This window comes from Dendrobates tinctorius, unplaced genomic scaffold, assembly GCF_039654945.1.
Source record: "Dendrobates tinctorius isolate UK_male_01 unplaced genomic scaffold, ASM3965494v1 ptg000075l, whole genome shotgun sequence".
Taxonomy (NCBI): Eukaryota; Metazoa; Chordata; class Amphibia; order Anura; family Dendrobatidae; genus Dendrobates; species Dendrobates tinctorius.
Genome location: NW_027361743.1, coordinates 36,399,132 through 36,425,771, shown reverse-complemented (window position 1 = coordinate 36,425,771; position 26,640 = coordinate 36,399,132). Strand labels below are relative to the sequence as shown.

Genomic DNA, 26,640 nt, shown 5'->3' with positions numbered 1-26,640 from the left:
AAATCTCACGATACATGGCCCCATTCATTCTTTCATGTACCCGGATCAGTCGTCCTGGCCCCTTTGCAGAGAAACAGCCCCAAAGTATGATGTTTCCACCACCATGCTTTACAGTAGGTATGGTGTTTGATGGATGCAACTCAGTATTCTTTTTCCTCCAAACACGACAAGTTGTGTTTCTACCAAACAGTTCCAGTTTGGTTTCATCAGACCATAGGACATTCTCCCAAAACTCCTCTGGATCATCCAAATGCTCTCTAGCAAACTTCAGATGGGCCCGGACATGTACAGGCTTAAGCAGTGGGACACGTCTGGCACTGCAGGATCTTAGTCCATGGTGGCGTAGTGTGTTACTTATGGTAGGCCTTGTTACATTGGTCCCAGCTCTCTGCAGTTCATTCACTAGGTCCCCCCGCGTGGTTCTGGGATTTTTGCTCACCGTTCTTGTGATCATTCTGACCCCACGGGGTGGGATTTTGCGTGGAGCACCAGATCGAGGGAGATTATCAGTGGTCTTGTATGTCTTCCATTTTCTAATTATTGCTCCCACAGTTGATTTCTTCACTCCAAGCTGGTTGGCTATTGCAGATTCAGTCTTCCCAGCCTGGTGCAGGGCTACAATTTTGTTTCTGGTGTCCTTTGACAGCTCTTTGGTCTTCACCATAGTGGAGTTTGGAGTCAGACTGTTTGAGGGTGTGCACAGGTGTCTTTTTATACTGATAACAAGTTTAAACAGGTGCCATTACTACAGGTAATGAGTGGAGGAAAGAGGAGACTCTTAAAGAAGAAGTTACAGGTCTGTGAGAGCCAGAAATCTTCCAAATACTTATTTTCCACCATAATATGCAAATAAAATGAAAAAAAAACAGACAATGTGATTTTCTGAATTTTTTTTTCTCAGTTTGTCTCCCATAGTTGAGGTCTACCTATGATGTAAATTACAGACGCCTCTCATCTTTTTAAGTGGTGGAACTTGCACTATTGCTGACTGACTAAATACTTTTTTTCCCCACTGTATGAGTGGCTTCTACATAGAAAATAGGGTAAGCTCTGATGTAATTTGATGTTGTACATGTAGACTGTCAAACGTAACCTTTTGGAGATGCAGCCAACATTTTCATTATTTTGCTTTTGTTTTTTAATTCCTTATGCTCCAAGAGCTATTCTTTTTCTTTTCTTTTTACTTTTATTTTTACATTGACATGTGAGGGATTGTTTTTTGCAGGACAAGCAGTAGTCATTCATTCATTTTTGCCATATACCATAATAATGTGCTAGAAGATGGGAAATTGTTTTTAGGCAGCAAAGAAAAACAGCAATTTTACTATTGAATTTTGGGGTTTGTTTTATGATGTTAATTTTTTGATTAAAAAAAAAATGACCTGGCAACTTTTTTTTCTATGGGTCAGTACAGTTATATTGATATCAAATTTGTATGTTTTTATTTTACTATTTAAAATAAAAATTGGTTTCAGATCTTCATATGCTAAGTCATATATTTTTTATTTTTTTGGTCAATATCGTGATGTGACTAATAACAGCAATTCTATCATTTAATTTTTTGCATAAAATAAATATTTTGATCTTTTATTACTTTTGTACAACCACGCACGTTTTTTTTTTTCAGTTTGCGATTTAAATTTTGGGAAAAAGGGGTGATTTATACTTTTATATTTCTAAAAAATAATTTTTCTTTTTTTTTTAGTCTCTTGAGTAATTACTGGTGTTTTAACCCCTTAATGACCAAGCCAATTTTTACAATTCTGACCACTGTCACTTTATGAGGTTATTGCTCTGGAATGCTTCAACGTAACAACATATTCCACTGATTCTGAGAATTTTTTTTCGTGACATATTGTACTTCATGTTAGTGGTAAAATTTCTTTGATAAAACTTGCGTTTATTTGGAAAAAAAGACAGAAGTTTGGCAAAAATTTTGAACATTTTGCAATTTTCAAACTTTTAATTTTTGTGATCCTTAAATCAGAGTGTTATGTCACACAAAATAGTTAATAAATAACATTTCCCACATGTCTACTTTACATCAGCACAATATTGGAAACATAATTTTTTTTCTTAGGAAGTTATAAGGGTTAAAATTGACCAGTGATTTCTCATTTTTCCAACAAAATTTACAAAACCATGTTTTAAGGGACCACCTCACATTTGAAGTGACTTTGGGGGGGTCAATATGACAGAAAATACCCAAAAGTGACACTATTCTAAAAACTGCACCCCTCAAGGTGCTCAAAATCACATTCAAGAAGTTTATTAACCCTTCAGGTGCTTCACGAGAACTAAAGCAATTTGGAAGAAAAAATTTTAACTTTTTTCACAAAAATTTACTTTAGACCCAAACTTTTTAATTTTTACAAGGGTGTCAGGAGAAAATGGATGAAAAATTTGTTGTGCAATTTCTCCTGAGTACGCCGATACCCCATATGTGAGAGAAATCCACTGTTTGGGTGCATGGCAGGGCTCAGAAGGGATGGAGCACCGTTTGACTTTTTGAATGCAAAACTGACTGGAATCTATTGTGGGCACCATGCCGCGCTTGGAGACCCTAACCCCAACCAAAACTCCAACACAACCCTAACCCCAACACAACCCTATCCCCAAACCTTAACCCCAACACAACCCTAACACAACCCTAGCCACAGCACTAATCCCAACCATAAGCCTAACTGCAAAGAATAGAAAAAAAATACCATTTTTTATTTTATTATTTTTATCTAAATAAGGGGGTGACAAAGGGGATTTGATTTACTATTTTTTTTATTTTGATCACTGTGATAGGATCTATCACAGTGATCAAAATGAACCAACAGGAAAAATCTACTATTGTTGCCGGGTACCGGCTGGCAAATCTTGGCGTACTCACTACGCATGCGCCTGCCATTTTCTTCCAGAAAGATGACGTGGAGGGCTGGGGGACATGGAGCAGGAGGGTCCTAGGATGGCAGGGGTACCAGGGGGACCCCATTTCTTTCTCCTCTGATATGCTAGATCATATTAGAGGAGAGAGAAATGAATTGAAAAGCGGACTTTTTTTTGTGATGGTCGTTATTCGGTGAATAATGGCGATAACATGACAGGGGACGGTAGCTGAGACCCTGGAGATTTTCTGACGCTGGGTGGGTGCTACAGAGGAATAAGTACCCTTAACTGCTGCTGTTAAAAAGTGTATCGGCAGTCGTTAAGGGGTTAAGAAGACCTGCCAAAGGCTGGGCTTCACTGTGGTACAAACATCACAGACACGAGTCCCCACTACCGTTCCTAACCTCTTTAATGCTACTGATTTTAAACTGTTAAATAGAGCTAGTTCTAATCACAGAGGTCACTCTCAAGTGCTGATTGTAAGATGCAGCTGGCACCCGTGATTTATGGTGTGGGGTCATCTCCACAGTACAGCTTTCATGAGTGTGCCGCACCCTGCTGGAACCTGTGGTGCACCTGGGATCAGAAGATCACAGAGCTTAGCTTATCACAGGTCCTCTTTGGAATCAATGCGACCATTCACATGAGTGGTGCAGGTTTATTGTTTCTTTTGGTACGGAAAATTCTTTGGTTTAAGTCGGCTGAGATTATATTTAGCTTTAGTTCCAGCTGATGCTTATTGGTGCACGCCCCCTTCACTATTTAAACTCCCTTCTGGTTTCCTCCCTTTCCAGTAATAAGTTTATCTATCCTGAACCTTAGCTACTTGGAATAGCTGCTGTGTTCCTGGAGAAGTTGTTTGTGTTCCTTTTGACTCCTGTGGATATCCATTTTTTTTTGTGCTTCCCCTGTCTGTCCATTTCCCTTTGTTGCTTATTTTAGTAGTAAGACCAGTATTTTGCTGCCCAGCTCACTATCTAGTGTTAAGACCCAGGGTCAGCCAGGGCTGTGGCACACGATGGCGCACAAGGGAAAAGACCATTCTAGGGCGATAGGGAGCGCAGGTGTCAGCATGAGGAGAATATTGAGGGGTCACCATCTTCCCCCTCTCCCTTCTTCTCCCTGCCCTGGCATGATAGCAGCCTATTGTACTGAAAAACGAGAAAAATATGTTGTGAGGTGAATGTGAAAAATATTTAACCATTGATGTTCTGGTTTTGGTTTTATGGTTCTTATGTTGCTGTTAAGCAAATAATAGCATTTTAATGATACCAAATTGATATATCTTTTAAAAAATAAAAAACTTAAAAAAATGTGGTTTGTGTTGTCATATTTTTCCAACAATTGAGCTGTTTGAGGGCTTAGTTGTATTTTTTTTTTGTGTGTGAGAAGTAATTTTGTACTTTATTGGTACCGTGTAACTTTGGATAACTTTTTATTCTATTTTTGGCTTTTGACTGAAAACCAGAAATTCTCAGTTTAGTCCCTGACTGTTATGGGAACTAGTCAGCAACTGGTGTACACGCCATGACGAGCTACCCCATCCATCTGACTGCTTAGATGACATAGTCACTACTATCTATGGCATCTAAGGGTATGTGCACATGACGCCTTTTAAACTCAGACGACCCCGCTGAGTTTTTCAAGCAGAAGACGCTTCAGGAAACTCTAGTGTTATTATATTAAGCGTCCTTTGTGTAGTCTATTCATTTTTTTTTTTTTTTTCTGTTTTCTCATGGTTTTTGGGAAGTCTTTTTTACTGCTGTTGTCGAGTCTTTTTTTTTTCACTCCACTGAATAATAAACAAATTAACAGCATCTGAGCATCTTTGGAGCTTTCCTAATAACTTGTATTGTAACGCCAGAATGGACACGTCACTTCTTTAACTAACTGGCGTTTTTAGAAACCTCAAGCAGTTAAAAGATTTTACAAAACCTGACTATATGCACAGCAAGTCATCATTACATAGAAATTCATATGTTCATTCTTTTGAGCACTTTCTGATAGGTTTCTCACACAGTTTCCACTGCGGATTCCACCTGAAAAAGATGTGTGCACATACTCCGAAGGGTAAACCTTCCTCTGGCCACATCAGTATCAGGCAGGTGTCAGCTACATAATTTCTTAAGCCCACTCATTACTGCCTTATTTATAACTATATTATCTTTTACATCCCATGATTTATCCAGCTGAAAAAAAATAAATTAGATCTTGTCTCTTACTTCAGTTTCACCTGCAGAAGGGCAATGGAGTCAGTGGTCACACACAGTGCTTTGATTTCTGGGATATAAAGGCAGGCGGTGAGTTCTCCCCTGATCCCGCTGGATTTCGAGCAAGCTGTAAATAGACACGTCTGACTCTGGATATCCCATATCTGAAACAAAGAAAAGGAATTTCATCATATGCACTAAACATGCAGATCTCTACATGGTGTTAACATAACTACTAGCGTCATATCATCCTCATAGAAATGACTGGCTAGGATAACAGTCATAGTCATAAAGATTAATTGTTAAAACTTCATGAAGGGAAATCTAGTCCTCTGGCTCTTCATTATACAGTGGGGAAAAAAAGTATTTAGTCAGCCACCAATTGTGCAAGTTCTCCCACTTAAAAAGATGAGAGAGGCCTGTAATTGACATCATAGGTAGACCACAACTATGAGAGTCAAAATGAGAAAACAAATCCAGAAAATCACCTTGTCCGATTTGGCAAGATTTATTTTTTAAATTATGGTGGAAAATAATTATTTGGCCACCTAAAAACATGCAATATTTCTGGTTCTCACAGACCTGTAACCTCCTCTTTAAGAGGCTTCTCTGTCCTTCACTCATTACCTGTAGTAATGGCATCTGTTTGAACTTTTTATCATTATAAAAGACACCTGTCCTAGTATTAGCACCTGTTTGAACTTGTTATCAGTATAAAAGACACCTGTCCACAACCTAAAGCAGTCACACTCCAATCTCCACTATGGTGAAGACCAAAGAGCTGTCGAAGGACAACAGAAACAAAATTCTAGCCCTGCACCAGGATGGGAAGACTGAATCTGCAATAGGCAAGCAGCTTGGTGTGATGAAATCAACTGTGGGAGCAATAATAAGAAAATGGAAGACATACAAGACCACTGATAATCTCCCTCGATCTGCGGCTCCACGCAAGATCTCACCCCATGGGATCAAAATGATCACAAGAACGGTGAGCAAAGATCCCAGAACCACAAGTGGGGGGGGACCTATTGAATGACCTGCATAGAGCTGGGATCACCGTAATAAAGGCTACCATCAGTAACACACTACGCCGCCAGGGACTCATATCCTGCAGTGCCAGATGTGTCCCCCTGCTTATGTCAGTACATGTCTGGGCCTGTCTGAAGTTTGCTACAGAGCATTTGGAATATACAGAAGAGTATTGGGAGAATGTCATATGGTCTGATGAAACCAAAGTAGAACTGTTTAGTAGAAGCAAAACTTGTCATGTTTGGAGGAGACAGAATGCTGAGTTGAAAAGAACACCATACCTACTGTGAAGCATGCGGATGGCAACATCATGCTTTGGAGCTGTTTCTCTGCAAAAGGACAAGGATGACTGATCCATGTACATGAAAGAATGAATGGGGCCATGTATCGTGAGATTTTGAGTGCACACCTCCTTCCATCAGCAAAGGCATTGAAAATGAAACGTGGATGGGTCTTTCAGCATTATAATGATCCCTAGCACACTGTCAGGGCAACAAAAGAGTGGCTTCATAAGAATCATATGAAGGTTCTGGAGTGTCCTAGGCAGTCTCCAGATCTCAACTCCATAGAAAACCTTTGGAGGGATTTGAAAGTCTGTGTTGCCCAGCGACAGGCCCAAAACATCACTGCTCCAGAGGAGATCTGCATGGAGGAATGGGCCAACATACCACCAACAGTGTGTGCCAATCTTGTGAAGACTTACAGAAAACGTTTGCACTCTGTCATTGCCAACAAAGGATATATAACAAAATATTGAGATGAACTTTTGTTAATGACCAAATACCGTATATACTCATGTATAAGCCGACCCGTGTATAAGCCGACCTCCCTAATTTTGCCACAAAAAACTGGGAAAACTTATTGACTTGCGTATAAGCCTAGGGTGGAAAATGCAACAGCTACTCGTAAATTTCAAAAACAAAAATAGATACCAATAAAAGTAAAATTAATTGAGACATCATCACATCAGTAGGTTGTGGTTTTGAATATCCATATTGAATCAGGAGCCCCATATAATGCCCCATACAGTTCATGATGGGCCCCATAAGATGCTCCATACAAAATACACCCCATATAATGCTGCACAAAGATTAATAATGCCCCCATAAGATGTTCCACAGAATAATATGCCCCATATATTGCTCCATAAAAGTTATGGCCCCATAAAATGCGCCATAGATTATGCCCCCATAAGATGCTACATAGATTATGCTCCCATAAGATGCTCCATAGATTATGCCCCAATAAAATGCTCCATAGATTATGCCCTCATATGCTGCTCCATAGAATATGCCCCCATATGCTGCTCCATAGATTATGCCCCCATATGCTGCCCATAGAATATGCCCCCATATGCTGCTCCATAGATTATGCCCCCATATGCTGCCCCATAAAATATGCTCCCATATGTTGCTCCACAGATTATGCCCCCATATGCTGCCCATAGAATATGCCCCCATATGCTGCTCCATAGATTATGCCCCCATATGCTGCGCCATAGAATATGCCCCCATATGCTGCCCCATAGAATATGCCCCCATATGCTGCTCCATAGAATATGCCCCCATATGCTGCTCCATAGAATATACCCCATATGCTGCTCCATCAATTATGCCCCCATATGTTGCTCAATAGAATATGCCCCCATATGCTGCTCCATATAATATGCCCCCATATGCTGCCCCCATATGCTGTTCCATAGAATATGCCCCAATATGCTGCTCCATAGAATATGCTCCCATATGCTGCTCCATAGAATATGCCCCCATATGCTGCTCCATAGAATATGCCCCCATATGCTGCCCCATAGGATATGCCCCATATGCTGCCCCATAGAATATGCTCCATATGCGGCTCCATAGAATATGCCCCCATATGCTGCCCCATAGAATATGCCCCATATGCTGCTCCATAGAATATGCCCCCATATGCTGCCCCATAAGATGCTCCATATATTATGCCCCCATATGCTGCTGCAAAAAATGCCACTTCACCTCTCCTGCTCAGGACCCGGCACCTGAGATATTCACCTGTTTGGGGTCCATCGCTGCTCACCGCTGTCTGCCACATCGTCTGTCAGTAACGTTCAGGCAGCAGAGGATGCAGCACGCACTAACCACATCACCGCACCCTCTGCTGACTAAACGTCACTGACACAGGATGCAGCAGACAGCGGTGAGCAGCATGGACCGGGGACAGGTGAATATCGCTATACTTACCCCCTCCTAGGTGGTCTCTGCAGCCCCGCTTCTCCATAGTCTCCCTTCCTGCCTTCAGCGGTCACGTAGTACCACTCATTACACTCATAAATATGCGCATATTCATGAGTTTAATGAGCAGTACCACGTGACCGCTGAAGGCAGGAAGGGAGACCGTGGAGAAGCAGGGGGCAGCAGAGACCACGCCAGGGGGGTGAGTATGATCTGTGACACCCCCGCTCCCCCCGCCGACGCCCTGGTATATGACTCATGTATAAGTCGAGAGGGGGACTTTCAGCCCCAAAAAATGGGCTGAAAATCTTGGCTTATACATGAGTATATACGGTACTTATTTTCCACCATAATTTGCAAAATAAATCTTGCCAAATCAGACAAGGTGATTTTCTGGATTTGTTTTCTTATTTTGACTCTCATAGTTGTGGTCTCCTATGATGTCAATTACAGGCCTCTCTCATCTTTTTAAGTGAGAGAACTTGCATAATTGGTGGCTGACTTTAGGTCCATATATATTTGGACAGAGACAACATTTTTCTAATTTTGGTTCTAGACATTACCACAATGAATTTTAAACAAAACAATTCAGATGCAGTTAAAGTTCAGACATTCAGCTTTCATTTGAGGGTATCCACATTAAAATTGGATGAAGGGTTTAGGAGTTTCAGCTCCTTAACATGTGCCACCCTGTTTTTAAAGGGACCAAAAGTAATTGGACAGATTAAATAATTGTAAATAAAATGTTAATTTATAGTACTTGGTTGAAAACCCTTTGCTGGCAATGACTGCTTGAAGTCTTGAATATCACCAGACGCTGTGTTTCCTCCTTTTTGATGCTCTGCCAGGCCTTCACTGCGGTGGTTTTCAGTTGCTGTTTCTTTGTGGGCCTTTCTGTCTGAAGATAAGTCTTTAACAAGTGAAATGCATGCTCAATTGGGTTGAGATCAGGTGACTGACTTGGCCATTCAAGAATATTCCACTTCTTTGCTTTAATAAATTCCTGGGTTGCTTTGGCTTTATGTTTTGGGTCATTGTCCATCTGTAGTATGAAATGACGACCAATCAGTTTGGCTGCATTTGGCTGGATCTGAGCGCACAGTATGGCTCTGAATACCTCAGAATTCATTTGGCTGCTTCTGTCCTGTGTCACATCATCAATAAACACTAGTGACCTAGTGCCACTGGCAGCCATGCATGCCCAAGCCATCACACTGCCTCCGCCGTGTTTTACAGATGATGTGGTATGCTTTGGATCATGAGCTGTACCACGCTTCGCCATACTTTTCTCTTTCCATCATTCTGGTAGAGGTTGATCTTGGTTTCATCTGTATAGAATGTTCTTCCAGAACTGTGCTGGCTTTTTTAGATGTTTTTTTAGCGAAGTCCAGTCTAGCCTTTTTATTCTTGATGCTTATGAGTGGCTTGCACCATGCAGTGAATCTTCTGTATTTACTATCATGCAGTCTTCTCTTTATGGTAGATTTGGATATTGAAACGCCTACCTCCTGGAGAGTGTTGTTCACTTGGTTGGCTGTTGTGAAGGTGTTTTTCTTCACCATGGAGATTATTCTGCGATCATCCACCACTGTTGTCTTCTGTTGGCGCACAGGTCTTTTTGCATTGATGAGTTCACCAGTGCTTTCTTTCTTTCTCAGGATATACCAAACTGTAGATTTTGCCACTCCTTATGTTGTAGCAATTTCTCGGATGGGTTTTTTCTGTTTTTGGAGCTTTAGGATGGCTTGTTTCAACTGCATGGAGAGCTCCTTTGACCGCTTATTTCCTTCACAGCAAAACCTTCCAAATGCAAGCACCACACCTCAAATCAACGCCAGGCCTTTTATCTGATTAATTGAGAATGACATAACGAAGGGATTGCCCACACCTGTCCAGGAAATAGCCTTGGAGTCAATTGTCCAATTACTTTTGGTCCCTTTGAAAACAGGGTGGCACCTGTTAAGGAGCTGAAACTCCTAAACCCTTCAACCAATTTTAATGTGGATACCGTCATGATTCATGCTGGATTGTGACAGATAAAAGCACTTGTAACCTTTTTTTTTCTTTAAGCTGTTGCTTAAAGTTAGTTTTGCCCCCGGTGGCCATTAGGGTCATTACACAGTGGTGTCTTTTGTTCTAGTTTGCCCCGGTGGTGGTTAGCGTTATTACACGGGAATCACTAACAGGTGTGATTCCTCTGGCTTAACTATAAAGGTGTGTCATGTGCTCTCACTCACTGTTGGTGATATTGGTCATTTCAACCATCCTTGGTGGAGGAAGGAGCTAGAGAGAGTTCCTTGCAGCTCAGTCAGAGTCCTGGTGTGAAAGGAGCCAGAGAGAGGATTTCCTTGCAGCTCTGACAAAGCTTGGTAGCAGCTATTCAGGAGGAAAGCTGCATTCTGGTGCTGGACTCTGTTGCTGGAAGCAAGAACTAGAAAGGGCTAGGTGCAGAGCGAGCTATGGTTTTTAGGTATCCTGCTCGTCGCCAGGTGGGGAACCTGCATAGGGACTGTTAGCAGTGTACTGTACAGACACTGACTCAGGGGAGTGCAGGAGGTCTCCATGTCCTCGTTCCCTATCGCAGGGGCCTCCATTGTATCGGTTTCCCTGGTGTTTCCCCTTATTATTTAAATTCGCCCTGCTGGAGGCGGTGTATCTAGATACACGTGTAATTCTGAAATTCGCCTGCTGGAGGCGGTGTATCCGGCTGCACGTTATATTATTTAAATTCGCCCTACTGGAGGCGGTGTATCCAGGGTCACGTGTGTCAGAGAAATTCGCCCTGCTGGAGGCGGTGTGTCCAGTCACACGTAACCATCACAGATACCCTCAAATGAAAGCTGAAAGTCTGAACATCAACTGCATCTGAATTATTTTGTTTAAAATTCATTGTGGTAATGTCTAGAACCAAAATTAGAAAAATGTTGTCTCTGTCCAAATATATATGGACCTAACTGTATATATTCACAGTCATGACCAAAAGTGTGGGCACCCTTTATATTGTTCCAGAAAGTGAAGTATTTCTTTTTTTGTTGTACACATGTTTATTTCCTTTTGTGTATTGTAGGGATTCTACTCACTCAGGTGCAGCGGGAGACAATCAGGAGGCAGGTTCCTTTAAAGTTCATGTGGTTTATTACATCATAAACCCATCAGGCAGCAAGTATCAAAGAAAATAGCCTTTAGCTTAGGCAAAAGCAAACAGAAATGTCCGTTAACTCAGGCTCAGACCTGGAGCTTCAATACACACGGGAGGCTTAGTCCTCCCCACCTACAGCTGCCTGGTTCAGGAGCAGGCTACATTATAAGGGTGTAGCCACACCCACGAACCCAGCAGCTGACTGGTCATGTGACTGTGACCTCACCACAGGTCCTTGCAAAACAGTAATATAGCAATATCTATTATGCCTTATATTACGAAGACAAGCCATCTCTGAGACACATATCTCCCACAATTATACAACCCTTAGCCACGTCACATACCTCCCCCTCTGCCTAAAGCCGTGGAGCTTGGCACTTTCACATACCAGGCAAGGGATTCTTGAGAGGGCATTGGCATTCCCATGTAGCTTCCCGGCCCTATGCTTTACATGGAAGATGAAGTTTTGCAGGGCTAAGAACCAGAGGGTGACCTAGCATTCTTACCCTTTGTTTCCCTCATCCATCTGAGTGGGGCATGGTCGGATATTAATCTAAACTTACGTCCCACCAGATAGTACCGTAACGTATCCACTGCCCACTTTATGGCCAAACACTCCTTCTCTATGACTGAGTAATTCTTTTCGCATGAAGATAGCTTCCTACTCAGGTAGAGGAGAGGATGCTCCTTCCCATGTATCTCCTGGGAGAGGACTGCACCTACCCCGATATCTGAAGCGTCTGTCTGAAGGATGAACTCTTTTTTAAAGTCTGGGGCCACCAGAACGGGTTGCTTACATAGAGCCCCTTTCATTTCTTGGAAGGCTGACTCCGCCTCTTCGGACCATCTGACCATTACGGATTTTGTCCCCTTAAGCAGATCAGTTAGAGGCGCAGCCATCATGGTGAAGTTTGGGATAAACCTCCTGTAATATCCCATGATCCCCAGAAAGGATTTAACTTGCTTTCTGGAGAGAGGTCTCGGCCATGTTTGAATTGCCTCCACTTTATTGATTTGGGGTTTGATCTCGCCACGCCCCACTACATATCCGAGGTACTTGGCTTCTTCTTTACCCAAGGTGCACTTCTTCGGGTTTATTGTAAACCCCACCTTCCTTAGAGCATTAAACACTGCTTGGACCTTTTCCAGGTGAGACTCCCAGTCCGGGTAAAGATGACGATATCATCCAGGTATGCGGCAGCGTATAGCTTATGAGGTGCAAGGATTCTATCCATAGCCCTCTGGAAGGTTCCCGGAGCTCCCTGCAGGCCAAACGGCATCCGGACATACTGGAAGCACCCGTCTGGTGTAGAAAATGCTGTCTTCTCCTTGGCTTCCTGTGCCACGGAGATCTGCCAATATCCCTTTGTCAGATCCAAGGTGGTTATGTACCTCGCAGGTCCAAGTCTCTCGATGAGCTCATCAACGCGTGGCATGGGATAAGCATCGAACTTGGAGACCTCATTCATCTTCCGGTAATCGTTGCAGAACCTCCATTCACCATCAGGTTTTGGGACCAGGACAATCGAGCTCGACCAGCCCTCTTGGATTCCTTCATGACCCTGAGCTTCAACATACGCTGCACCTCCTTGGAGATTACTTCCGGTTTGGTGGATCTTGTACTATTTACATCTCCAAGCTTCTTCACCACATCATACGGCCCTTGCCACTTGGCCAAGAACTTACTCTCCACCGTCGGAATTAGCACGAGAGCTCGGTCTCCCGGATTGAACTGCCTCACTCTTGCTGACCGGTTGTAGACCCTGGCCTGAGCCTCTTGTGCCTGGCAGAGATGATCTTTAACAATGGGCATCACCTTCGTAACCCTCTGCTGCATCAGTGCCACATGCTCAATGACGTTTGTGTGGGGCGTGACTTTGGCTTCCCAGGTTTCCTTGGCTATATCTAGGAGACCTCGCAGATGACGCCATACAGAAGCTCGAAGGGCGAGAACCCCGTGGAGGCCTGGGGAACTTCACGGATAGAAAGCAGCAGATATCATCTTTCTCTATGGCTTTTCTTAGCATGCTCTTCAGTGTCTTGTTAAACCTCTCAACAAGGCCATCTGACTGCGGATGGTACACTGAGGTCCTCAACTGGGAGATTTGCAGGACTCGGCACAACTCCCTCATCACCTTGCTCATAAAAGGTGTCCCCTGGTTGGTCAGGATCTCCTTCGGTAAACCCGTCCGGGCAAACACATGGACCAACTCGCGGGCTATACTCTTCATGGAGGAATTTCTCAGGATAATTGCTTCAGGATAGCGGGTGGCATAGTCCAGGATGACTAGTATATACTGATGGCCCCGAGCTGATTTAACTAAGGGACGACCAAGTCCATGGCAATTCTCTCAAACGGCATTTCAATAATGGGTAATGGCACAAGGGGGTTCCAAAAATGAGATGTGGGGGCAGTTAACTGACATGTCAGGCAGGACCTGCAATAGTTTGCTATTTCCCGGTGACACCCAGGCCAATAGAACCTCTGTACAACCCGTTCCTGCGTTTTTTCCACCCCCAGGTGTCCCCCTAAGATGTGTAAATGGGCCATGTCCAACACTTTCCGTCTATAGGGACCTGGTACTATTAACTGCTCTACCACCTCCTCCCTTATTTTCGTGACCCGGTATAACAATTCCCCACTCAACATAGAATAGGGAAACTTTGTGTCTGCTCCCGGCTCTTGTGCAACCCCATTAAAGACGGTGACACTGTTGAAGGCTTCCCTCAGCGTTGGGTCCCTATATTGGGCAGTCCCAAAATTCTTACCGGCCACCCCTAACTCCAGAATGTCAGGTACAGGGGACCCTTCCTCCTCATCCCCAACAAGGACACATAAAGGAAACCCGTCTGCCTCTGATTGTGGCGATATCTTATTAGGGTTCATTTGTTCCCTACTCTTGCTAGCAATCTCAGAACCCTTACCCCACAGATCCCAAAACAGACAGAAATCCTGGCCTATAATTATTGGATGCAACAAGTCCCGTACGACGCCAACTTCATGGGAATCGGTGCCATGCGCCATTTCAATGTTCACCCTGGCCATAGGGTAGTCTTTTGCATCGCCATGTATGCACCGAATGCCAACCTTTTTACTCGGGAGTAGGTTGAGGGGAAAAGTGGCCCGTACAAGAGTCAGCAAGCTCCTGGAGTCTAGCAGTGTCATTACTGCTCGACCATTCACCTTCACGGGACACGCTTGTGGCCCCTCGTTAGGTGGAGAGTTCACACTGCAAACTGGATATGCATAGTATGAACTACGGCGTCCCATGCTGAAGTCCATCTGCTCGGAGGTCTGGGGACAACGGGCAGCTATATGTCCTGGCCTGTGGCACTTCCAACAAATAATATCACCCATGGGGACCTTGGGCACCGCCTCCCCCGCCCCTTTTGACCTTGGATGCCCCACCCCTTTTTGGGACTCCGCCCCCTGCTGGAATCCCCAATACGGAACGGGTTGCCTCCCCAAGGAGCCTTCCATCCCTCGGTATCTCTCGACCAGTCCGACCAGTTCATCGGCATTCTGGGGATCCCCCTGGGCAACCCAAGTTTGTAGGGGTCTCGGCAGGGAATGCACAAACCGATCCATTACCTCTCGCTCTACCATCTGTGCAGGGGAAGATGACTCTGGCTGCAGCCATTTCTGGACCAGTTGCAACAGGTCGAACATTTGTGAGCGCGGTGGTTTGTCCCGGTGATAGGCCCAGCGGTGAACTCACTGTGCCCTGATAGTCATTGTCACCCCTAAATGTGCAAGAATTTCCACTTTTAGTTTGGGATACTCCTTGGTGTCTTGTACAGTCAAGTCATAGTACGCCTTCTGTGGCTCCCCCGTTAGGTATGGCGCCAGTACCTCTGCCCACTGCTCTGGCTGATGTTTTTCCCTCTCAGCCACCCTCTCAAACACCATCAGGAAGGTCTCAACAGCATCCTCAGGGGTCATTTTTTGTAATGCGTGTCTTACCGCCTTTCTGACGTGGGTGGCATCAGCCAGACCTGGGTTGGGGCGCTCGTCCTGCCCTCCTGGATGGTGGTTGCCAGAAGCTGCATCTGCTGCCATTGCTCCTGCTGGCTTTGCTGGATCTGTTTAAACAACAGCCTGTTGGTCTCCTGTTGCTGTGACTGTGCCTGGACCAAGTGTTTCAGCAGGTCCTCCATTTTTCCAGGCAATGCTTGCTGGCTTGCTGCAAACTTGACCCAGGACATGCAATAACAGTCTCACGGCTCTGCTGGGAACATTACCCGCACGTCTAACACCAATTGTAGGGACTCTACTCGCTCAGGTGCAGCGGGAGACAATCAGGAGGCAGGTTCCTTTAAAGTTCATGTGGTTTATTACATCATAAACCCATCAGGCAGCAAGTAACAAAGAAAATAGCCTTTAGCTTAGGCAAAAGCAAACAGAAATGTCCGTTAACTCAGGCTCAGACCTGGAGCTTCAATACACATGGGAGGCTTAAGGGCATGTCACACTAAGAGATATCGCTAGCAATATCGCTATAACTTGTGACGTTATAGCGATATTGCTAGCGATATCGCTGTGTGTGATACTTACCTACAACCCGCTCCCCCGCTGGTTATCACTGATTGTGCGAGAACGTCCTGGACTGTTTCTCATCGTCAGCTTCCTGCTGTGACGACGAGCGACGCGTGGACGCGGGCGGGAGGACGCAGGATCGCCTGGTGTGACAGGTAAGTAGCGACCCCCGACCCCTACGATGTCGCTGGTGAGATCTGCCTGTGTGGCAGCTCACTAGCGACCACTTAGCGATGTACCAGCGATCCTGACCTCGTCATATCGCTGGTCGGGATCGCTGGTGCATCGCTAAGTGTGACAGTACCTTTAGTCCTCCCCACCTACAGCTGCCTGGTTCAGCAGCAGGCTACATTATAAGGGTGTAGCCACACCCACGAACCCAGCAGCTGACTGGTCACGTGACTGTGACCTCACCACAGGTCCTTGAAAAACAGTAATATAGCGATATCTATTATGCCTTATATTACGGAGACAAGGCATCTTTGAGACACATATCTCCCATCAATTATACAACCCTTAGCCATGCCACAGTGTATAGGAACAACACAAAAAAAGAGGAAAAAGGGCAAATTGGCCATAATTTCACACAAAACCGCAAAAATGGGCCAGATAAAATAGTTGGCACCCTCAACTTAATATTCGGTTGCACACCCTTTGGAATAAATAACTGCAATGAATCGCTTCCTATAACTATCAACAAGCTTCTTACATCTCTCAACTGGAATTTTGGATGAGACTTCTTTTGCAAACTGCTTCAGGTCTCTCATATGTGAATGGCGCCTTCTCACAACAGCAATTTTAAGATCTCTCCACAGGTGTTCAATGGGATTTACTGTAGATCCAGACTCTCTGCTGGCCACTTCAGAAATCTCCAGCGATTTGTTTCCATCCATTTCTGGATGATTCTTGAAGTATGCTTGGGGTCATTGTCCTGCTGGAAGACCCATGCCTAGGATGCTAACCCAGCTTTCTGACACTAGACAGTACATTGCAAACCAAAATCCTTTGGTAATCTTCATATTTAATGATACGTTGAACACATTCCGGACACCAAGTGCCAGAGGCAGCAAAACAACCCCAAAACATCTTTGAACCTCCACCTTATTTGACTGTAGGTACTGTGTTCATTTCCTTTGTAGGCCTAATTCTGTTTTCAGTAAACAGTAGAACGATGTGTTTTACAAAAAAGCTCTATCTTGATCTCATCGGTCCACAAGACACTTTCCCAGAAGGATTTTGGCTTAATCATTTTTGCAAACTGCATTCTGGGTTTCAATGTAAGAAGTCTTCCTGAGTCTTCTGCCATAGCGTTTCATATCATTCAAATGTTGACGTACAGTTCGTGCTGACACTGATGCACCATGAGCCTGCAGGACAGCTTGAATTTCTTTGGAACTTGATTGGGGCTCCTTATGCAACATACAGACTATCCTGCATTGCAACCTTTCATCAATTTTTCTCTGCCGTCCACATCCAAGGAGATTAGCTACAGTGCCATGGGTTGTAAACATATTGAATATGTTGCACTGTGTGGACAAAGGAACATCAAGATCTCTGGAAACGGACTTGTAGCCGTGAGATGGTTAATATTTTTTCGACAATTTTGATTCTCAAGTCCTCAGACAGTTTTCTTCTCCTCTTTCTGCTTAGTGTGGCATACACAGATACACGGTGCAAAGATTAAGTCAACTTCTCCCCTTTTTCTCTGGTTTCAGGTGTGATTTTCATATTACCCACTTTCCATGAGTAAGTTTGTACAAGCTTTACACGCTTGAAACAAAGTTGTTTACCCACAATTTTGGAAAGGTGCCAACAATGTTGTCCCTCCCATTTTGAGGGTTTTGTGTGAAATGATGTCCAATTTGCCTTTTTTCCTCTTTTTTATGTTGTGCCAAAACACACAAAGAAAATAAACATGTGCATAACAAAATGTGAAAATGCAATAATTTAGCTATTTTCCATAGCAACCACTGATATTTGTGGTTCTCTGCACACAGCCTGTTCAGGCTCTTGTCAGAGAGGAATTCTGGCATGCCTCTCTTTTCAGCTTCTAGACACATCCTGTCTGGTCAGCTTCCCTGAGCTGACTGACTCAGATGAACACCTAGCCTTTTTTTATGCAGGGCCATCCAGGTGCACCAACCAAAGCCTGCAGAGCTAGGATTTAACCCTAGCCTATCTGGCATTGCTACAATAATTACAGTATATATATATATATATATATATATATATATATACACACACACACACACACACACACACAAGTCTTAGGGTGTGAAACATCACACTGCACTCGAATGTCATCCAAGAGCAGTCTGATTACTGATAATGCCGGCAATGTAAAAGATGGAGTGGTGGCATTATCTCTCATCATTCGCATCACCTCTCATCATTCGGGGTTTCACGCTGCACTTGTGAGAATCGGAGGCTGTGAACTGCGGTAACCTTACTTATGTTACCATGGTTCACAGCAGCCAAGTTCTCACGCTGCACATCATGAGAACCGACAGTGGCTGCTGCTCTAGTCTATGGAGCTTTGTTTTCTGAATGGAGCTTCATACACTGAATGTAGAAGACAGGGATCATCATGGGACATCCATTTGGACTATGGCGAACGGGGGTGGAATTTTTTTTCTATTAATAAATGGGTTAAAGTGGGAAATTATCAGGGAGTGATTTTTACAAATGAAAGCATCTAATGGATGTGTCATTTCTGACGCAACTGAGGGCTGTTGTTGTTAGCTGAGAAGGGGCCAATATCCATGGACTTTCCTAGCCTATTAATATCAGTCCACAGCTATCTGCTTAGCCTTTGTTGGTTTGCACTAGTTTCATATGATTTGCAGATGAGACAGTGCTTGATTAAATGGCAGACAGCCCCAGCACCCGTCTGCAAGGACACAGAGCTGCACACAGTCACATTCAAGTCTGCAATTTTCAGACGTGACTTATCCGATAATTTTAACATTTGTCTGTGCCTAGCCTAAGGATGTTTCATGTATGTTTAGCCCGCTATTCCAGAATAGACCCCCAAGGAGGTGGTACCCCCCATAAATCAAATACTAGCCCCCTCTATTAACCTAAACCACTAGAGCTGGTGGCAATTATCCCTCCACTACCTAAGATCATCAGGAAACTAGAATTAAGGCTAGGGTCACACTATCAGTATTTGATCAGTATTTTACCTCAGTATTTCTATGCCAAAACCAGGAGTGGAACAATCAGAGGAAAAGTATAATAGAAACACGTCACCACTTCTGCATTTATCACCCACTCCTGGTTTTGACTGACAACTACTGAGGTAAAAAACTCAGCAAACACTTAATGTCTGCACATGGCCTAAGGTTTAAAATAATATAATTTCTAATTGTTTCCGTCTAAACCTGGATGCACTCCTGGATGAAGCATTTCTTGTGCTTCGGAAACAATGGAACCATGACTCCCTCCTTTACATGTATGTTTAAACATTGCTGGCCTTTGCATGGAGGCTGAGTGATTTCTGCTATGGTTAGGTCATCACGTTATCCCACTGTGGTTTTATATTTACCTTCTTTTTTTTATATTTTTTATTCATTTTTTTACATTCAGCCTGATGTTATTTACATTTTGGTGCTTGTTACAGAGTGCATGATGTGTGTGTATACAGTATATATACATATATTGGGACCTCAGGGGATACATGTTTTTTGGCGCAGATGTCCCTATCATTAGCCTCACTGTAGTTTTATATTGTTTCTATTTGGCCTGATGCTTTTTTTTGTATTGGTGATATACAGTGGGGCAAAAAAGTATTTAGTCAGTCAGCAATAGTGCAAGTTCCACCACTTAAAAAGATGAGAGGCGTCTGTAATTTACATCATAGGTAGACCTCAACTATGGGAGACAAACTGAGAAAAAAATATCCAGAAAATCACATTGTCTGTTTTTTTTTCATTTTATTTGCATATTATGGTGGAAAATAAGTATTTGGTCAGAAACAAGCAATCAAGATTTCTGGCTCTCACAGACCTGTAACTTCTTCTTTAAGAGTCTCCTCTTTCCTCCACTCATTACCTGTAGTAATGGCACCTGTTTAAACTTGTTATCAGTATAAAAAGACACCTGTGCACACCCTCAAACAGTCTGACTCCAAACTCCACTATGGTGAAGACCAAAGAGCTGTCAAAGGACACCAGAAACAAAATTGTAGCCCTGCACCAGCCTGGGAAGACTGAATCTGCAATAGCCAACCAGCTTGGAGTGAAGAAATCAACTGTGGGAGCAATAATTAGAAAATGGAAGACATACAAGACCACTGATAATCTCCCTCGATCTGGTGCTCCATGCAAAATCCCACCCCGTGGGGTCAGAATGATCACAAGAACGGTGAGCAAAAATCCCAGAACCACGCGGGGGGACCTAGTGAATGAACTGCAGAGAACTGGGACCAATGTAACAAGGCCTACCATAAGTAACACACTACGCCACCATGGACTCAGATCCTGCAGTGCCAGACGTGTCCCACTGCTTAAGCCTGTACATGTCCGGGCCCGTCTGAAGTTTGCTAGAGAGCATTTGGATGATCCAGAGGAGTTTTGGGAGAATGTCCTATGGTCTGATGAAACCAAACTGGAACTGTTTGGTAGAAACACAACTTGTCGTGTTTGGAGGAAAAAGAATACTGAGTTGCATCCATCAAACACCATACCTACTGTAAAGCATGGTGGTGGAAACATCATGCTTTGGGGCTGTTTCTCTGCAAAGGGGCCAGGACGACTGATCCGGGTACATGAAAGAATGAATGGGGCCATGTATCGTGAGATTTTGAGTGAAAACCTCCTTCCATCAGCAAGGGCATTGAAGATGAAACGTGGCTGGGTCTTTCAACATGACAATGATCCAAAGCACACCGCCAGGGCAACGAAGGAGTGGCTTCATAAGAAGCATTTCAAGGTCCTGGAGTGGCCTAGCCAGTCTCCAGATCTCAACCCTATAGAAAACCTTTGGAGGGAGTTGAAAGTCCGTGTTGCCAAGCGAAAAGCCAAAAACATCACTGCTCTAGAGGAGATCTGCATGGAGGAATGGGCCAACATACCAACAACAGTGTGTGGCAACCTTGTGAAGACTTAGAGAAAACGTTTGACCTCTGTCATTGCCAACAAAGGATATATCACAAAGTATTGAGATGAAATTTTGTTTCTGACCAAATACTTATTTTCCACCATAATATGCAAATAAAATGAAAAAAAAACAGACAATGTGATTTTCTGGATTTTTTTTTCTCAGTTTGTCTCCCATAGTTGAGGTCTCCCTATGATGTAAATTACAGACGCCTCTCATCTTTTTAAGTGGTGGAACTTGCACTATTGCTGACTGACTAAATACTTTTTTGCCCCACTGTATATATATTTTTTAACGTTTGAGCTGTCTCCCTCCTGTGCTCTGTCTCTCTCACATCTGTGTGCTTTCTCTCTTCCCCATCTGCTGTCTTCTCCTTTCATGTCATCCCTTCTTTGACCTGTGTACCCCATGTGTTCTCCCCCTTGTCTGCTCTCTCCACCTCTGTGCTGTCTTCTTCCCTCATGTGTTCTCTCGGAATTCACGCAGGCGCAGTCAATCAGACCGCATCTTTGTGCAGAAAGAAAGCGGCGGTCACATTAAAACTGCGCATGCGCTCCTCCTGTACAAAGATGGCGGCGGTCAGTGAATCATTTGGCTGAACCCGGCGGCAGCGTGGTCGGGACTGTGTTCCGCTGGTGGTACCGCGCAAGAGGCTGCGTACGGCATATACAATGTGTGTGGTGCGTACAGCATATACAGAGTGTGTGTGTGTGGTGCGACGGTGATCCGCTGGTGGTACCGCGCGAGAGGCCGGTACCACCAGCAGTTTCCAGATTGAGACACCCATCACTTGGGTGTCCCAATATGGCGGTCGGTGAACTTCCACCGCTTGAAATTCTGGACGGAACAGGATATGAAGACATTACACGGTAAGTGTATATTAGATATCCCATTAGGTCCAGTGACATTGATTGTTGTCTTAGGTGTGTTCTGTATACAACTTTAGTTAAACTATAAATTTTCCCTAATCGTATGTGCCAAAAAACCTTTCTGTTTCAGATTCTGTAAATGAATAAGTCTGGTAGGCGAGGACTGCATGTGACAGCAGCAGAGACGTGATGTGACACAATATGTGAAACGTTCTGAAAAGTACACGATATAGAAAGGTGCCACCTTCCTACATAGACAATGCATCAGCCTGTAAGGTTCCTGTCACGGAGGGGAAGAGGGGTGTCACATTCCACCTCAGATCAATTGTGCGATATCTCCAGGGTATAACCAAAGCAAATCGTCTGTCTATGACAGGAATTATTTATACATCTGTTACTTACAGAATGGACTTGCTTTTAGAGTAGTATATCATTAAAACCTCATTCAGACTTTTTTTTTACATATGAGAAAAAACCAGACCAATTTTTTTCATTAGTGTGCAATATCCAATTTTCACCTAACTTTTTGTATGTCAGTTTTTACCATCAGCGTGGAATATGTTTTTCTCATATGCAAAAAAAAATCCCAGTTTTTCCTATACATTAAGTGGTAGAAAAAGGAAATGGACTAAGCTCAGATAACACACTTATAGCATCCATGTGCTGTGTGGTTTTTTTTTTTCACAGCACGGACCAACTGACGTTGAATTGGTGAGCTTGAACCGTGACTTTTATACGGTTCAAAGGGAATCTGTCAGCAGCTTTTTGCTATTTAATCTGAGAGCAGCATCATGTAGGGGCAGAGACCCTGATTCCAGGGATGTGTCCCTTGCACAGCAGCTTGCTATAGCAAATGCAATACAATCAGTGTTTAATTAGCAGGAGATTTTCATTACAGGGCTAGGTGCCATGTGCAAGACAGTTGGCTAATCTGTGTAATCCCACACTACCACCGATTGGTAGCTTTCTGACAATGTACCGTGTGAACAGTAAGCTGCCAATCAGGGATGTGGGCGGGGTTACGCACAGCTCAGCATTCTGAGCACTGCTACGTCTACTGCAGAGAAAACAAGGATTCAATCTAAAAGGCATCACTGGAATCAGGGTTTCTGCCTTTATATCATGCATTTTTCAGATTCCATTGCAAAAACTTGCTGACAGATTCCCTTTAAGAAATCAGCTCTCAGACCGCTCCCATCTATAACATATGTCATCACAGTATATATTGGGATCCATCTAGAAATAAAAATAAAGAAACGGGGGCATATAGATCTAGCAAAATGCACCAGAATTCTTTAGCAATCTGTGCCCGAAAACCTGTCTTTCAAGACATGCACTATATTTATGATGTATTGTCTGACTATGGGTTGTGAGCTTGCTGAAAGGGGGTGTGACTTATCATAAAGAGGTGTGACTTATCATAAAGGGGTGTGATTTATCAAAAAGAGATGTGACTTATCATAAAGGGGTGTGACTTATCATAAAGGGGTGTGACTTATCATAAAGAGGTGTGACTTATCATAAAGGGGTGTGACTTATCCAAAAGGGGTGTGACTTATCATAAAGGGGTGTGACTTATCATAAAGAGGTGTGACTTATCATAAAGGGGTGTGACTTTTCAGAAAGGGGTGTGACTTATCATAAAGTGGTGTCGCTTAATGTGCAATGTGATGCACCAAAAATATACCAAAATAATAGCACACATTTCTGGCACAACGTGAGCCAACTAATAGGTTGGGTGCAAAACTCAGACTAGACAGTCCTAAAGCTAGGGCTCGTTAAGATGAGCGTATTAAACATCTATGACTGGGAAAAGAGGGGGTGGAGGGCACCATCAAATCCATATAAACAATGGGATACCAGCCTGGAGTACGTCAAAGATATATGTATATATACATTAAACATCTATGACAGCACACTGACCAGTGCAAGTAATTGTGGCAGTTCACATGAACATGTTTACACCCTGACTTATAGTCTGCGGGTGAAAAAATCGCAGCATCCGCTACTTGGATCTGTATTTTGGATTTGCCCATTGTAAGACAATAAGGAGCAGAAAACAAGGATCCTATACTGTATGGGTGGTCCTCCACATGCCATGTGAATTTCATGGACCCCTTATAATTATCAACTAAGGAAAATGTATTTGACTTAATAATTTATTACGGTAAATTGTTAATGTAAATATTAATACTAGACACCATAGTGATGTACAAAAATGGCTGTGTGGATGGCAGGCAGACATAAAAGAGGGCACATGGATTGAAGACGGATGAAAAGTCATCTGTTTTTGTTTTTTTTTTGACATTTCGCATTTGCTAGTCTGAACCCGGCCTTAAACAGATTTATCAGTCTGAACCACTTTGATAAACCTGCCATTTTATATGACAGTAGTCTACGTTTGCACTGTTTAAGAATTCGAAATTTTTGATAAATATACCCCATTTTTTAAAAACATTTTGTTGGAAACCTCAGTCACAGATGGAAATGATCTTGTAATTTAGGATTCCTTACAGTCTCCTGTACCGGTCTCTCTCCGATGTATCCAGCTGCAGAAACTGTGAAATACTGCTCTCTGCTGACTGTTTGTGGTATTATGACTGCAATGTTATCTGGCTTTCATGGTTTCTTACAGGATGAAATAAATGATCTTGCAGTGGAAATCCTGTGGTTTTAAAAGAAGAAGTGACTTTTTGCATTGAAAGACATTATTTCCTTTTCTACTGGGTATGTATAAGACGACTGGCAAGCCTTTACTTTACAAGTGGAAAGAAAAAATCCTAGAAAAAAAACAACGCTAATTATGCAAATTGTCTCTTCAGAGAGGAAGAGGACTAGAACTCTAGTGCCACCTATTGAAAGTAGCAATCCTAAAAGTCAATGTCGACCCTTTAACGAGCCTTGTTACATGACTTAGGACAAAAGCCAAGCCAGAATCTCAATTTGCAGACACTGTGTTTCAGGGTACTGCCCCTCGTCAGTGCAAAGTGTGAGATCTGGTTTGGCTGTGTGAGAGGCGTCTGACCGGGATCCAAGAAGTATCGCTTCTCCTTGCGGAGAATGACATGCTTGGCTTTTAGCCTAAGTCATGTAACAAGGCTCGTTAAAGGGTCGACATTCACTTTTAGGATTGCTACTTCCTATAGGTGGCACTAGAGTTCTAGTGCTCTTCCTCTCTGAAGAGACAATTCGCATAATTAGCATATTTCCCAGAGGTGCATTGCGGCTTTAAGTCTCCTCATCTCGACATGCTTAGCATGTCATTCTCCACAAGGAGAAATGATACTTCTCTCTCTGTCTCTCTCCTTATATGTATGCTAGCCATCCCCTTTAAATAATTTCAAATTTGTGATAAAACTTCCTGCTGACTTACTATTATGGGAAAATTTAAAGGCAATGGACACGTTAGTGCAATTTTATTAACTAAAGGTAACCCCTAAGGTTACCTTCCCATTATGAGTTTTTGGTGAGAATTTGATGTTGCAGATTTTCATAGGTTACTGTGTTTTTGTTTTTTTTATTGTATTTTTATGGCGATTTTTTACGCTGTTTTAAATAAAACTACTTTGTTTTTTGATATTTCCTGGTATTTGGCTTTAACAAAACGTTATTGATACAGTCATGTGATGATTGCATGAGTTTTCAATATGTTTCCGCAGTGGTAACACACTAATAACCCATATGCCTTTATTACCTGAGGATTTTTCAGCATTTAATGCAAGTGTATTGGAAAAATACACAAAGAAAACGCGTTGTACCAGCAAGAGAAATTTATATTGCGGATCTCAAACACGCACCGCGGGTCGGTTTATGCCACATAATAGAAACAGACAGTGGACCTGAGATATCTATAAATCCCATCTACTTTCCTGAAACTGTAAGACATAGCAAAAATGCTCAGCGTAAAAAAAAAATCACCAATAGCTTATTGTGGCAGCTTAACCTAAGATTCAGCCTTCATTCACCATTTCTTTATTCATGTTCCGCCTTCCCTTCACCCCAATATACAGTTTGTGGCCTGATCCAAGTTTCACCATTTTCTGTCAGATTTTTGGGAGTGTCCTTCCTGGTAATACATGCTGGAGCCTTGTGTGTTTACAGGGTACTACTGTCCATACTAGCGGTGACATTACTGATGCTTGCGCAGCCTCCTAGCCTGACTTGCGATAAACTTGGCAGCGTGGGAAAATGAACTGTCACTTTCCCACACTGCAGAGTTCACTGCGGGTCAGGCTGGGAGGCTGCGCTGACGTCACTGATGCTGAAGCTGGCAGCTTCTCATTAATTCCTCAGTGGTTTACAGCCGGGGCATAGCATTAGCACCGCTCCCGGTTGTAAACTATTTACCCCCCAGATATGGATTTACGCCGTGGGACTGACTGTACGCCAGACAGGTATGGCGTATTGTTGTTTTTTTATTTTAAATTTTTTACAGGAGAATGATGATTTCGATTGGATTTAGCAGAAGAATAAATATGGCAAAACTGTGTGTTCTTTTATTTCATTAAAATACTTTACTCTGCCTGTGTGTGTGTTTATTTAACCCTTTACAAACTTCAGGATTAGTAATGGATAGGTGTCTTATTGACACCTCTTCATTACTAAGCCAGGCATAATGTCACCTTACAATACAAAGGTGACATTAACCCCTCATTACCCCATATGTCAC

The 26,640-nt window shown here is 43.2% G+C and overlaps 1 protein-coding gene across 1 annotated transcript in view; it reads right to left on the bottom strand.

Moving 5' to 3' along the window:
- The window catches only part of LOC141096506 (cilia- and flagella-associated protein 337-like), a 240,204-nt gene that overhangs the window by 124,372 nt on the left and 89,192 nt on the right, over positions 1–26,640 (bottom strand). Inside the window, exon 15 of the mRNA XM_073583172.1 lies at positions 5,100–5,251. Within this exon, the coding sequence (XP_073439273.1) occupies positions 5,100–5,251 (152 nt within the window). The remainder of the gene's footprint in view (positions 1–5,099; positions 5,252–26,640) is intronic.